The 15104-nt window shown below is 53.3% G+C and overlaps 2 protein-coding genes and 1 long non-coding RNA gene across 4 annotated transcripts in view; 1 reads left to right on the plus strand and 2 right to left on the minus strand.

Moving 5' to 3' along the window:
* The window catches only part of CXCL16 (C-X-C motif chemokine ligand 16), a 7104-nt gene extending 3493 nt beyond the window's left edge, over nucleotides 1-3611 (minus strand). For both annotated transcript variants that reach the window (XM_017865956.1, XM_017865955.1), the window contains exons 1-3: nucleotides 2910-3611; nucleotides 2430-2568; nucleotides 2071-2153 (exon numbers count right to left, since the gene is read on the minus strand). In XM_017865956.1, the coding sequence (XP_017721445.1) occupies nucleotides 2071-2153; nucleotides 2430-2568; nucleotides 2910-3051 (364 nt within the window). In that variant the 5' untranslated portion in view covers nucleotides 3052-3611. The remainder of the gene's footprint in view (nucleotides 1-2070; nucleotides 2154-2429; nucleotides 2569-2909) is intronic.
* ZMYND15 (zinc finger MYND-type containing 15) lies at nucleotides 3048-9659 on the plus strand. Its single transcript, XM_017865954.1, is given in 15 exon segments — nucleotides 3048-3716; nucleotides 4184-4799; nucleotides 5230-5464; nucleotides 5558-5713; nucleotides 5978-6138; nucleotides 6958-7110; nucleotides 7424-7441; nucleotides 7444-7503; nucleotides 7646-7762; nucleotides 7846-7934; nucleotides 8022-8120; nucleotides 8278-8431; nucleotides 8521-8579; nucleotides 8847-9007; nucleotides 9367-9659. Coding segments are annotated over 15 exon segments (2895 nt in total). The 5' UTR covers nucleotides 3048-3071; the 3' UTR covers nucleotides 9539-9659.
* Nucleotides 4213-11437, minus strand: LOC108524849 (uncharacterized). Its single transcript, XR_001884148.1, has 4 exons — nucleotides 11145-11437; nucleotides 10317-10446; nucleotides 6383-6457; nucleotides 4213-4304 (listed from the first exon to the last, which is right to left on the minus strand). It is a non-coding gene; the product is annotated as an uncharacterized LOC108524849 (long non-coding RNA).
* Nucleotides 11438-15104: the final 3667 nt, after the last annotated feature.

Raw genomic sequence — 15104 nt, forward strand, 5'->3', positions numbered from 1 at the left:
TGTTAGCCAGGATGGTCTCGATCTCCTGACCTCGTGATCCGCCCGTCTCGGCCTCCCAAAGTGCTGGGATTACAGGCTTGAGCCACCTTGCCCGGCCTGTATATTTATTTTAAGAGAAAAATACAACCAGTGCATCAAACTTGTGACTTCACAGATGTTATTGCTTAGGATAATTTACTATTTAAGTTTTCTTTCTTTTTTTTGTTTTTTTTTGTTGTTGTTGTTGTTGTTGCCCAGGCTGGAGCACAATGGCGTGATCTTGGCTCACTGCACTCCACCCCCAGGTTCAAGCAATTTTCCTGCCTCAACCTCCCAAGTAGCTGGGATTACAGGCACATGCCACCATGCCTGGCTAATTTTGTATTTTTAGGAGAGATGGGTTTTCACCATGTTGGTCAGGCTGGTCTCAAACTCCTGACCTCAGGTGATCCGCCCGCCTCAGCCTCCCAAAGTGCTGGGATTACAAGTGTGCGCCACCGCGCCCGGCCTCTATTTAAGTTTTCAAAACTAGTTTGTGCACACTTAAAAGTAATTCATTTCATTGTATGTAAATTGGAACTCAAAAGAGAAGAAAGCATTAAAATATTGAACTCTACTTAATATACATGCTGAAATGTCTTGGGATGAAGTACAACAATGTCCGCAACCTGCTTTGAAATGCATCAAGTGGCTGGGCATGGTGGCTCACGCCTGTAATCCCAACACTTTGGGAGGCTGAGGCGGGTGGATCACCTGAGGTCAGGAGTTTGAGACCAGCCTGACCAACATGGAGAAACCTCGTATCTATTTAAAAAATACAAAAATTAGCCGGGCATGGTGGTGGGCGCCTGTAATCCCAGCTACTTGGGAGGCTGAGGCAGGAGAATTGCTTGAACCTGGGAGGCAGAGGCTACAGTGAGCTGAGCACACCATTGCACTCCAGCCTGGGCAACAGAGTAAGACTCCATTAAAAAAAAAAAATGCATCGAGAAATAAGGTGATGGATGATGGATAGAAGGATGAACAGATTATACTTAATAAAGCAAATATCGTGTAAGTGCTGTAAAATTGATAGTGTAAAATATATGTTTATGTAAATATGTAAAATATACATAAATAAAATTGTTGAATCTAGGTGGAGGCATTGGATATTCAGTGTGCCATTCTTTCAACTTTTGTATATGTGTAAATTTTCTTTTCTTTTTTTTTTTTTTTGAGACGGAGTCTCGCTCTGTCGCCCAGGCTGGAGTGCAGTGGCCGGATCTCAGCTCACTGCAAGCTCCGCCTCCCGGGTTCAAGCCATTCTCCTGCCTCAGCCTCCCAAGTGGCTGGGATTACAGGCGCTAGCCACCTCGCCCGGCTAGTTTTTTTGTATTTTTTTTCAGTAGAGACGGGGTTTCACCGTGTTAGCCAGGATGGTCTCGATCTCCTGACCTCGTGATCCGCCCGTCTCGGCCTCCCAAAGTGCTGGGATTACAGGCTTGAGCCACCGATATGTGTAAATTTTCATAATAAAATATTGGAAAAGAAAAATAGGCCAGGTGTGGTAGTTCACGCCTGTAATCCTAGCACTTTTGGAGGCCGAGGCGGGCGGATCACAAGGCCAAGATTTCGAGACCAGCCTGGCCAACATGGTGAAACCCCGTCTCTACTAAAAATACAAAAATTAGCCAGGCTTGGTGGTGCGCGCCTGTAATCCCAGCTACTCAGGAGGCTGAGGCAGGAGAATCGCTTGAACCTGGGAGGCAGGGATTGCAGCAAGCGGAGATCGTGCCACTGCACTCCAGCCTGGACGACAGGGCGAGACTCCATCTCAAAACAATAAAATAAAATAGTACTTTGATTTCAAGAAAAATATTAATAAGTAGACAATAGCACACGTGGTAGAATGAGTTGGCAAAAATCATGAAGATGATGCTGAATGATCAACCCGTTGGCAAACGGAGACTGAGTCTAAGTACTTTGGACAGGATCAGAAGAAGGTTCTGGGAATGTGCGGCCCCAGGAGAAAAGCCTCAGGTAAAGAAGACGGTCAGGTGGAAGCCGCTAAGCCCTGGAGGCAGAGCCCGAAGAGCAGTGGGAAAGTCTCACCTTTGAGATCAAGACAGCTCATCAATTCCCGAACCCACGGGTCCTTGCTGCTCCCACACACGCTCCAGGAAGGCAACTGGAACCTGCGGAGGAGAGACCTGGCCTCAGCTGCGGCTCCTCCTTTCCTTCCTCATTCCAAAGGCGTTAAGTCGCTACCAAGAGCCCTTTCTGCTGGGACTGGGAAATTCCCCGGTAGGTGCGACGGAGTCATGAAATTTCGGGGAATGGGAGCAAACAGAACCCGGAGATCGGGCTAGGCGCGCCCGGAAGGAGTTCAGGTTTGACCAGAGAGGGTCCTGGACGCACCTGGCAAGGAGGGGCCGCGCAGGCGCTGCCCTCGCAGAGGCAGGTGAAATTACCTGATGTAGTGTAGACAGTGATGGTAAGCCCTCAAGTGTCTCCGGAGACGATTCATGAACTGAACCGATGGCGGGGAGTCAGAAGAAATTCTCTTAACACAATGACAGCTTCCAGTGACGGTGCCCTCGTTGCCATTGCCTGAGCAAGACAGAGGTGGTCAGCACCCGTTCCCAGGCCTAGGGTCCCCACTCCGCTGTTCCCTGGCCTCCAATCCACAGCTCCATGACAGCCTCTCCCGTGGACCCAGGGTCAGAGCGCCAGGCTCACCCCACACATGATCACGATCCCCACATCATCCATAATCCCGCCCGGAGCCAGGTGTCCCGGGGCCTCTGTCCCCAACCCCAAGCGGCTGGCTGGCTTTCCTCTTGTCCCCGCTGCCTTCATCAACTCAACTCCGTGGGCCTCATGTCCCCTTCCCAACTCACCCCCTTCCCATGACTGGGGAATCTGGGTCCCCTGCCCCGCCCCCGGCTAACCTGGCGGAGTCAGGCACGCCAGCAGGAGCAGGAGCAGAAGCCCGCGGGCACCGGGCCCCAAGGCCTGTCCCATGTTGGGGCTCCGCGGAGTCTGCGGGGATGGAGCCGCGTCGCTCTGACTCCCAGACAGGCTCCGGCGCATGACGTCCAGCTGGTTTCTCAATGGCTTTCGCCAAGGACCGGAGGAGACGGCGGCCGTCGACGCCAGGTCGCCGCCGGAGAGGAGGCGCGAGCCAGCGGCGTCCCCCGGCCCCGCTGCGCCCCGACCGTGCGCTCAGTACCCGGCCCGCGCCGTGCCAGCCTCCTGGGAAAACCCGGGAGGAGGAGCTCCCGCGCCCTGCGCCCCCGCACTGGGCCCGAGCTCCGTGGATGGACGGCCAGGAATCTTGGAAGAAACCGAAAGAAAACTCGGGCGGCGGGCGAGGAGGGGCGGGAGGACGGCGGCCCGAGGAGCCGATTCGGTTCGGTTCGAGAGGCCACCCGCCTAGCCCGCCCCGAGCGCCCGCGGACCTGTCAGGCGGCCGCACGGCCGGACCGGCCCTCGTCCTCCAAGGCACTTTCACTTCCCCTCTCCGGGTGCCGCGGGACCCAGCCGCGCTCTATGAGCCTCCCGGGCGGCCCGGTGGAGGGAGTCGCCGCCAGCCCCGGCCGCGCGCACCTGCGGGGCCACCACCCGCGGACGCACCGAGCCCGGGGGCGTGGCCGCCCGCTCAGCCGGCGAGGGCTCGGGCAGCCCTGACGTCACGACCGCACCCGCGCACCCTCCACCCCGAGGTATTTACCTTCGAAAAGTGGTGGCGGCTGCAGGTACCGGAGGATTGGGGTGGTCGGGAGGGGCTCGGTCTACCGGGGCTGCCCGTCGCGCCGATCGGAGCCCAGTGAACACCCTCGCTCCCACTCCCATACCCCACGGACACATCCAAAATGCTTCCCTCCCCACCAAACCCTTCCCGATAGGATTAGCCCTCTCTCCTCTCTAGCCTTAATTTAAACACTGCTTTGGAGGGTCTGGACTCTCCAATGTTAAGCCCCAAATACCATCTCATCCCTGAGTAGTCTTCTCCAACCCTGGTCACCCACTTTCAAGTCCAGCCCCCATTTTCCTCCCTGAACTCCCATCCTCAGCCCTGAAAACCCTCTTTTCAGCTCCTAGCATATCCATGGATCCAATCCTAAGTGACTCGCAAACCTACCCTCTCCCCCAATTTGTGACCCAGCCCCTAACTCCGTCATTGCTCTCCTGTCCCTCACCATATATCCCTTCTTTTGCTTAGTCTGGGCCGGGGCCATGTGCACCTGAAGACATGGAGTTTGTGTCTGGATACCGGGATGAGTTCCTTGATTTCGCTGCCCTTCTCTTCGGCTGGTTCCGAAAGTTTGTGGCAGAGCGTGGAGCTGTAAGGACTAGCCTTGAGGGCCGCTGGTGGCAGCTGGAGGCCCAGATCAGAAGGCTGCCCCAGGACCCTGCCCTTTGGGTGCTCCATGTCCTGCCCAACCGTAGTGTGGGCATCAGCCTGGGGCAAGGGGCAGAGCCAGGTCCTGGACCAGGCCTGGGGTCTGCCCGGCTCCTGGGAGATGACCCTCCACTCCACCTGCGAGACCTGAGCCCCTACGTCAGCTTTGTCAGCCTAGAGGATGGGGAGGAAGGGGAGGAGGAAGAGGAGGAAGATGAAGAAGAGAAGAGAGAGGACAGGGGTGCAGGCACAGAGAAAGTGGAACCAGAGGAGGACCGGGAGCTAGCTCCTACCAGCAGGGAGTCCCCCCAGGAAACAAACCCTGCAGGAGAGTCAGAGGAGGCTGACCGGGAGGCAGGAGGTGGCAAGGATGGCTGCCGAGAGGACAGGGTGGAGAACCAAACAAGACCCCAGAAGACAAAGGGACAGAGGAGTGGTAAGAACCCAGGGCGGCCCTGCCCTACCCCTTGCCCAGCCATCCTCCCTTCAGAAGCCCTCCCCTGCCACTAGTTCTGAGTGCTGGCCTTCAGGCCAATCTGGCCTGAAAAGGTGTTTTTGTTGACCCACAGTGGGTTGCTTTTTTTTTTTAATTTAATGTTTAAACATTGCAAGAAAAAAAGTATCCAGAAGTCTGGATTTACACATTCCCAAGAAAATCTCAAGCTCTGACAGGGGCATGGCAGCGCATTCTGGTCCTCTGTAGCAGCTGTCCCCTTTAGAAGGCGTGTGCCCTCTCTACCCAGTGCCCTTTACTCAGTGAGGTTACTTGCCTAGCCCCTGTAGGTATCTGAGTTTGGTACTCCTGACCCTGACCACATTTGTCTCTCGCTGTCCCCTACCACCTCAACTTTTCCCTCTTTCCACAGAGGCTGCCCCCCTGCACCTTTCCTGTCTCTTACTTGTGACGGATGAGCATGGCACCATCTTGGGCATTGATCTGCTAGTGGATGGAGCCCAGGGAACTGCCAGCTGGGGCTCAGGGACTGAGAACCTGGCTCCTCGGGCCTATGCTCTCCTCTGTCACAGCATGGCCTGTCCCATGGGCTCTGGGGACCCCCGAAAGCCCCAACAGCTTACTGTGGGAGATGCCCGGCTGCATCGGTATAGAAATCTGGTATCTGAGGCTGGGGAGGGCTGGGGCCCTGGATTCCCAAGCACCCCCTCCAGCCTGATTCCGTCTTCCCCCCTATTTAGAGAGCTGGAGAGCTTGGTTCCAAGGCTAGGGGTGAAGTTAGCCAAGACCCCAATGCGGACATGGGGTCCCCGGCCAGGCTTCACCTTTGCTTCCCTTCGCGCTCGAACCTGCCACGTTTGTCACAGGCACAGCTTTGAAGTGAAGTTGACACCCTGGTGAGCAGCCCAAAAGCTATGGGGAGAGGAAGACCCCAACAGTCAGGCAAATAGAAAGAAAGCAGGGTGGTGGGGGGGGCTAGCAGACAGAAGGAGGGGCAGAGACATGAGAAGATGCAGATGAAACAATACAGGCTATTACACGCGGTTAGAGGGTGTAAGACAAACAGACCGAGGGACATGTGGGCAGCTGCTGGGCAGATGGACAGCAGACAGGGCCTACAGAGGTTAACACTAGGTGCCCACCACCCACTGCATCCTCAGCCCCCAGTGTAGTGCTGTCTTGTATTGTGGAGAGGCTTGTCTCCGGGCTGACTGGCGGCGGTGCCCAGATGATGTGAGCCATCGATTTTGGTGCCCAAGACTTGCATCCTTCATGGATCGGGCAGGAGAACTGGCAGCCCTGCCTTTTACCTACACCGCAGGTACCATAAGGAGGTCAGAATGGTTGGGGGAAACTGGGACCAGGTCTTTGAGACTGGGAATTAGATGTCTGGGAACAGGGTCCTGGAGTTGAAGGCTGAGAGTCTGGGGCTAGAGCCTAGATCCCTGGAACAAGGGCAGGGGCTGGGTGTTTGGGGCTGGAAACAGGGTCTCTGCAGTCGAGGACTGAGTGTCTAGGTCCCTGAGAGAGTGCAGGGATTGGGGGACAGGGATCCAAACACTTACTTGCTTCCCGACTCCACCACTAACTGGCAGTGTGACCTTAAACCACTTTGCTTCCTGAAGCCTCCGTGTCCTCATCTATAAAAGAGGGATATGAACATACGTAAAGGCCCATGGAATTGTTACAAGGATTCTCTTGGCTTGGTGCCTGGTACACTGGAGACACTCAGCAATGGTAGTTCCCTGCCTGACTGGAACCAGACTTAGAACCAGAGTCCTTGCGGGAGGCTGGGGAGAGTTCAAGTCTGGGGTTGTAGACCAGGCAATGGTTCACACCTGTAATCCCAGCACTTTGGGAGGCCAACTTGAGGCCAACTTTGAGATCAATCTGGGCAACATAAACTCTTTCTCTACAAAAAATAGAAAAAATTAGCCAGGCATGGTGCACACGCTTGTGGTCACAATTCTCGGGACGCTGAGGTGGGAGAATCGTTTGAGCCCAAGAGGTCAAGACTGCAGTGATCCGTGATCACACCACTGCACTCTAGCTTGGGTGACAGAGCAAGACTCAAAAAAAAAAAAAAAAATGTCTGGGGTTCTAGCCCAGCACCTCAACTCCTCCCCTTCTCCTTCTCCAGAGGTGACTAGTGAAACCTTCAACAAGGAGGCCTTCCTGGCCACCCGGGGCCTCACTCGTGGCTACTGGACCCAGCTCAGCATGCTGATTCCAGCCCCTGGCTCCTCCAGGCACCCCCGAGGCAGCATGCCATCCCTCAGCCTTCTTCGCGGTGGTGCGTGGGGTCTCTCTTCAGGCTTGGGCCCCTCGGCATAGAGGAAAGGACGGGGAAGAAGTTGTCTGGGTCCCAGATAATCCCTCCACATTCACACTGACCCCTACCAACAACACCAGGGCCATTTCAGGCCTTTCCCAGCCCTCAATGGAATCACCCCTACCAACTCCACCCACAGGCCCCGTCCCTACACAAACCCCCATTCCTCTTACTACAGCTCTCTCAGGGAATACAGCTCCTTTGGAAGAAAGAAGGAGATGGGTCAGGTGGGGGTCTCCCTGACCCCAGGCCCCTCTTTCTTTCATCCTCTCAGGAGACCCCTACCAGCTTCTCCAGGGGACGGGCCTGCCCTGATGCCTCCTGTGCCCCCAGATCCACCCCGGGCTCTTTTTGGTGAGCTACAGGGGCCCTGTGGGAGCTAGGGGTAGGGCCAGGGACCGAAGAACCAGAGCCTGGGTGGCTGTGAAGAAGCGGCCTATTAGACTAGAGGAGGTGGAGCCCAGGGACAGGTCCTCTCGTAACCCCCTCCTCCCAGGCTCATGGCAGGATTACTACACATGGCGGGGCCTCAGCTTGGACTCCCCCACAGCTGTGCTTCTCACCTACCCGCTCACCGTGTACTACGTCATCACCCACCTGGTGCCCCAGTCCTGTAAGGAGAGCGGAGTGGGGGGTGGGGGAAAGATGGGGGAGTGAGAATGGCCCACATCCTTAATGCACTGGCTTCTCACCCAGTCCCTGAGCTCAACATCCAAAACAAACAATCACTGAAGATCCACGTGGTGGAGGCCGGGAAGGAGTTTGACCTTGTCATGGTGTTTTGGGTAAGTCACCCCAGGCCCGAAGGTTGGGTATTTTGGTATGGGGGTGGGCACAGGGTGGAACCCAGATCTGTCCTTTCTCTCCTTCAGGAGCTCTTGGTCCTGCTCCCCCATGTGGCCCTGGAGCTGCAGTTTGTAGGTGATGGCCTGCCCCCCGAAAGTGACCAGCAGCATTTTACCCTGCAGAGGGTGAGGGCTGAGGGGGCCCTGCTTTTCAGCCCTGACCCCTCCAGTGACCTCCTGGTCGGGCCTGCCCGTCTGCCCCCCCCAACTCCCCATCTTGCCTGGTGCATCCTCCAGTTCCCTGACTTCCAGTGGCTTTTGCACCCCACTCCTGGCCCCTCAGGACGGCCCCAAGGTGTCTGTCCGTCCTGGTTCTGGCATATCAGTACGGCCCAGCTCTGGCACTAAGGAGAAGGGAGCCCGCAGGGACCTGCAGATCAAGGTGTCAGCAAGGCCCTACCACCTGCTCCAGGGGCCCAAGCCCGACCTGGTTATTGGTAAGAGCCTAGGTCTCGGGGTAGGCATGTGGGGAAGGTGGGAGAGAAGCCACCATGGGAGCCAGCTTCTCCCTCCTCTCTGTCTGCAGGATTTAACTCCGGGTTTGGTCTCAAGGATACGTGGCTGAGCTCTCTGCCGCGGTTACAGGTGGGCAATGGGGGCAAACTTCTCTCCCCTCCTGGCCCCTCCCCATCTCCGTTTCTGAAAGTCTCTGGGCTCTCCTCTTCACCATCACCTGCTCCACAAACCTGGGGAGCGCCCACGGGTCCCCCTGCCTCTCTCTGTGTCTGTCTCGGTCCTCCCCCTGCTCCCCTCCGCCGTGTCTGACCCGGGGCTTTCAGCCCTGTCTGTCATTCTGGCTGCCGGGACGGATCTGGGGAGGGGCCTCTCAGAGCGAGTCTCGCCCCACTCCAGTCTCTCCGAGTGCCAGCCTTCTTCACCGAGAGCAGCGAGTACGGCTGTGTGATGGACGACCAGACCATGGCGGTGGCCACTGGAGGGGGCACCAGCCCTCCCCAGCCCAACCCCTTCCGCTCCCCCTTTCGCCTCAGAGCGGCCGACAACTGCATGCCCTGGTAAGGGCCTGCGACCCTATTTCCCTCCTGACCCTTAACTTCTCTTACTCTCTGGCTCCACATCCACAAAGACCCACCTCTGCCCTGGTCCCTGCTGTCCTGGGACCCTCCTGCCCCCAGCCCAGCAACCTGCCTTCTCTGCCCCCACTAACTCGTCGCCCCCATGGGAGGTCTCGACGTCCCCCAGCACACCCCTCTTTAGATCTAGCTCACGGAATCTCCGCAACCCACAAAAGACCCCGCGACCCTCCAACAGACCCAACCCTGAGGCTAGCCCCACGCCCTGGAACTCAGAGGGGCAAGCCCCGCCCCTGGAGCCCCGCCCCCTGGTCCCTGACTGCGCCCCGCGCCCCCCGCAGGTATTGCAATGCCTTCATCTTCCACCTGGTTTACAAGCCTGCGCAAGGGAGCGGGGCCCGCCCGGCGCCCGGCCCCCCACCCCCGTCCCCAACTCCCTCCGCTCCTCCTGCCCTTACCCGAAGGCGCCGAGGAGAAAAGAAACCCGGGCGGGGGGCCCGCCGACGGAGATGAATGCTGATACCATAGTAGACCCCCTCCCAAACACTGAAAGGAAAACGTGAAAGCACTCAAGGTCGAGGGGGAGGACAGGTTGGTAAAACACGAAAAGGTAAATAAAATTACTTGTTTGAAACCACTGAGTCATTGACCTTTTGATTACACGCTCATAATTGGGCCATTAAACTGGGAAGGAAGAGAAAGTTTTTTTGTTTGTTTGTTTGTTTGTTTGTGTTTTGAGACGGAGTTTCCCTCTTGTCGCCCAGGCTGGAGTGCAGGGGATGCGATCTCTGCTCACTGCAACCTCTGCCTCCCAGGTTCAAGCGATTCTCCTGCCTCAGCCTCTGGAGCTGGGATTACATGCATGCGCCACCACACCCGGCTAATTTTTGTATTTTTAGTAGAGACAGGGTTTCGCCATATTGGCCAGGCTGGTCTCAAACTCCTGGCCTCTGGTGATCCACCCGCATCGGAAAAGGAGTTAGGGATGACTTACTTTCCCCCAGCCCCTTTTAGTCCCCTCGACGGCTGTCATTTCTTTAACAGAGTCAGGGATTGTGACCCTCCTTGGTAATCCCATGGCTCTCCTAATTATGTATTGACCAGTCGCTTTCCAGCCCCGGTCACCCTCAGGGACCAGCACCAAGGCAAGGAAAGACCAAGCAGCAGAAAGTGGCTTCTTCCTGGGGGCAAGGGAAGCAAACAACCTCCCGGGACCACGCAGACCCTTGGTTTAGATTCAGTGAAAGGCCCCAGTCACCCAACTCCACCTTTTCTCACCACCTCTTCTCACCACGTCATATCCAATCATCAACTCCTGCTGAGCTGTTCTCCTGAAATCACTCAAGTCCATCAAGGTATGTCCATCCCCGCTGCAAACTCCACCATATCTCATCGCCACATTGCAGCCCAAAGTATTCCTCCTAAAAAAAAAGGACATCTGAGGGCAGGGCGCCATGGCTCACACCTGTAATCCCAACACTTTGGGAGGCCGAGGCAGGCAGATCACCTGAAGTCGGGAGTTCGAGACCAGCCTGGCCAACATGGAGAAAACCCCGTCTCTACTAAAAATACAAAATTAGCCGAGCGTGGTGGCACATGCCTGTAATCCCAGCTACTCGGGAAGCTGAGGCAGGAGAATCATTTGAACCTGGGAGGCGGAGGTTGCAGTGAGCCAAGATCGTGCCATTGCACTCCAGCCTGGGTAACAAGAGCAAGACTCGTCTCAAAAAAAAAAGAAAAAAATTTAACCAGGTGTGGTAGCACGTGCCTGTAATCCCAGCTACTCAGGTGGTTGAAGCAGGAGAATCACTTGAAACGGGGAGGTGGAGGTTGCAGCCGAGATCCACTGCATTCCAGCCTGGGCTACAGAGTGAGACTCTGTCTCAAAAAAAAAAAAAAAAAAAAAAAGACATCTGACCTCATTTCTCCCTTGCTTCAGTCCCTTCAGTGACTTCCCTTAGCTCTTACAGTGTGGGCTGCCTTAATGATTTCAGTCACTAAGTATAGAAAGGGAAAGACAGAGGAGAAATCCGGGAGATACCACCTTAACCAAGGGACTAAGGTGAACAATTAAGTCCTGTTGATGTTACTCTTAAGTCTCTTTCATTTTATAACATACCTCCTTGACTTTTATTTTTTATTTCATGACACCGATTTGGCAAGATGCAGAATCATTTGTCCCGTAGAATGTTCCTCACTCTGGAGCTGGCTGATTACTTCCTCAGGGCGTTTTTAATGTGTTCATTTATCTTCTTCAGCTCCTGTCAACGGGTAGTTAGAAGATGAAGATGACAAGGCTCTGCTGATGTGGTCCCTGCCAGTCTCTGCAGGCTGATCTCATGCCATTTCCTTCCCCTGTCAACTCTGCAGCCAGACGCTTCTAAATAAGGATGCACTCTCTCACTGTGGAACTTCCCATGTGCTTTTTGTTTTGTTTTGTTTTTGAGACAGAGTTTCGCTCTTATTGCCCAGGCTGGAGTGCAGTGGTACAATCTCGGCTCACTGCAACCTCTGCCTCCCGGGTTCAAGTGATTCTCCTGCCTCAGCCTCCCCAGTAGCTGGGACTACAGGTGCCCACCACCATGCCCAGCTAATTTTTTTTTATATTTAGTAGAGATGGGGTTTCACCATCTTGGCCAGGCTGGTCTCAAACTCCTGACCTCAGGTGATCCACCTGCTTCGGCCTCCCAAAGTGCTGGGATTACAGGTATGAGCCACCGCTCCTGGCCAGAACTGCCCATGTTCTTGCTCAACTAATTCTTAGCCTAGGTAGCAGCTTAAATGTCACTTCCTTAGGAAAGGAAGAATTTCCTGACCCCCATATGAGGTTAGACACCCCTCTCCCTATTAAGCCCTTATAGCACCTTGCATATCCCCTTTGATGACTTTTATCACACTTATAATTTCTTGTCTACCCTTTCAACTGTCAACCCAGAGGGGATGGGTGCTACCTCTATCCCCCAGGGTCTAGCCTGGCCAGGCATATGGCAGCATACAGTAGGAGCTCATTAACTGCTTATCAGATTGCTTTTCCCCCATACTTTCCACCCTCCCTCCTCATCTTTTCTCTCAGCTTCACCTCCTACAGCCGGAAAGGGGAAGTCTGGGTCTCTGGTGGACTGATGAAAAATAGAACTTTTCACCACTCCCTTGGCCAAAAAATAATCTTTTCGTAATTCCTGACATCTATTACACAACAATAGGAAAGGATGTGGTTATCTCCCAGCGGTGGGGTTAATAAGGATTTGTTTATTCATTTTAACTGGACTGCTCATTTTTCTTCCATGAACACAAGTACTTTTGTAATAAAAATGCTTAATATACAAATTGCTCTTTAATAATTCACTTACCAACTATTGATTGAATGCACAAGGCTTTGTGCCGAACCTTAGCGACACAATGAGGGAAAAAGACATATATGGTCTCTGCCTCCATAAAGCTTACAGTTTAGGGCAGGGATCAGTAAACTACAGCTTCCAGCATTTACTTCCAGGATACAGTAAACAAAATGTAGCCCACCTTTGGTTTTTGCATGGCTCGTAAGCTAATAAGAAGATTTCACAGCCAGGCATGGTGGCTGACGCCTGTAATCCTAGCTCTTTGGGAGGTCAAGGTGGGCGGATCATGAGGTCAGGAGATCGAGACCATCCTGGCTAACATGGTGAAACCCCGTCTCTACTAAAAATACAAAAATAAAAAATTAGCCGGGAGCGGTGGTGGGTGCCTGTAGTCCCAGCTACTCAGGAGGCTGAGGCGAGAGAATGGGAGGTGGAGCTTGCAGTGAGCCGAGATTGCACCACTGCACTCCAGCCTGGGCAACAGAGCAACACTCTGTCCCAAAAAAAAAAAAAAAAAAAAAAAGATTTCATGAGAAACTTATTTCAAATTCGAATTACAGTGTCTATAAATTTATATTGAAGCAGAGCCACAGCCATCTCTTTATGTATTGTCTGTGGTTACTTTCAGGATGCAAATGGCAGGGTCTGAGTGCTGCAGTTGCAGCAGGAACACTACATGACCTACAAAGTCTGAAATATTTATGAACAGGCCCTTTGCAGAAAGTCTGCCAACCCCTAGTCCAGGACAAGATTTCCAAAATGCAGGTTTATACAATTTTCTGTGGGTCATGAAGTCAATTTAGTGAGCCTCAAGCAGCATCTTTTTTTAATGAAATAGAATAGATAAAAATATGTATCACATGTACAATTAATAACTATTTTGTGAAACATTTGTTTTACTTATACATACAATATATGCTTATATGTGTATGTGCTGCATTCTGATGTAAAATGTATTTCTTACTGTGGGCCATGTTCAAAACATCTGAAAGGCTGGGTGCAGTGGCCTGTAAATCCAGCACTTTGGGAGGCTGAGGTTGTAGGATCACTTGAGGTCAGGAGTTCAAGGCCAGCCTGGGCAACATATTGAGACTTCATCTCTACTTAAAAAAAAAAAAAATCTGAAAGTGTCTGGCTTAGAGGGAAGCCTGGAATAAACAGAGAAGTAACCGGAAAATAACAGTACAGTGTAATTGGTGCAATAATGAGTTACAGACTCTTAGGGGTATATCAGAGGCACTTAAGACAGCCTCACAGCTGTCAGCGAAGGCTACCAGGAGGAAATGACATCCAACCAGTGACCTGAAGGACACGCAGGAGTTAGACAGGTAAAGAAGAGAAGAGCCACCAGGCGTGGTGGCTCACGCCTGTAATCCCAGCACTTTGTGAGGCTTAGGTGGGTGGATCTCGAGGTCAGGAGTTCAAGATCAGCTTGGCCAAACTTAAACCATTTTTATTTATTTATTTTTTGAGACGGAGTCTCGCTCTGTCGCCCAGTCTGGGGCGCAGGGGTGCGATCTCGGCTCACTGAATGCTCCGCCTCCCAGGTTCACACCATTCTCCTGCCTCAGTCTCCCAAGTAGCTGGGACTACAAGCATTGATGATTGGCCATGCAAAGAATCAGAAACACTCTGTCAAGTTTTCTTTGAAATATATTAAGGAACTTAAGGGAGACCCACAGGGCTCCAAGAGCTTCAGGTAAGATCTCTGCTGCCCACTTCACCACTACAATGGGAGATGGAATCGAACATGATAAAGTTTGCCGGGCACGGTGGCTCACGCCTGCAATCCCAGCACTTTGGGAGGCCAAGGCGGGTGGATCTCTGAGGTCAGGAGTTCGAGACCAGCGTGACCCATATGGTGAAACCCTGTCTCTACTAAAAATACAAAAATTAGCTGGACGTGGTGGCACATGCCTGTAATCCCAGCTACTCAGGAGGCTGATGAGGCAGGAGAATCGCTTGAACCTGGGAGGTGGAGGTTTCAGTGAGCCGAGATCCTGCCACTGCATTCCAGCCTGGGTGACAGAGTGAAACTCCATCTCAAAAAAAAAAAAAAAAAAAGATAAAATTTGAGGCTTAGGGGTCCACATCACCTGAGTTTAAATCAAGGCTCCCAACTTAACTTCATACGCTGGATAAGTGACTCAACCTCTCCATGTCTGTCTCCTTACCTGTAAAATAGGGTATTAACTGTACTTATCCACAGAACTTGTGAGGACAAAGGCAATTAATAAATGCAAATTCCTAGAAGAGTTCTCAGCATGGTAAGTATTTAATAAATGGTATAGGCCAGGCGTGGTGGCTCAGGCCTATAATTCCAGCAGTTTGGGAGGCCGAAGCGGGTGGATCATAAGGTCAGGAGATCGAGACCATCCTGGCCAACATGGTGAAACCCCGTCTCTACTAAAAATAGAAAAAATTAGCCAGGCGAGATGACGGGCACCTGTAGTCCCAGCTACTTGGGAGACTGAGGCAGGAGAATGGTGTGAACCTGGGAGGTGGAGCTTTCAGTGAGCCGAGATCGCACCCCTGCGCCCCAGACTGAGGGACAGAGCGAGACTCCATCTCAAAAAATAAATAAATGAAAATGGTTTAAGTTGTTTTGTTATTATTATTGCAAAATAAGAGGTCAATCCCAAGCCATGGACGCAACTACAACTATTTCCCACCTTCCGCAAAGAGAATATCACGCCTTACCTCCCTGTTGGTTGCAGGCACCCCAGAAGCCCACAGCAGCC

This window comes from Rhinopithecus bieti, unplaced genomic scaffold, assembly GCF_001698545.2.
Source record: "Rhinopithecus bieti isolate Rb0 unplaced genomic scaffold, ASM169854v2 scaffold_81659, whole genome shotgun sequence".
NCBI classification, from domain to species: domain Eukaryota; kingdom Metazoa; phylum Chordata; class Mammalia; order Primates; family Cercopithecidae; genus Rhinopithecus; species Rhinopithecus bieti.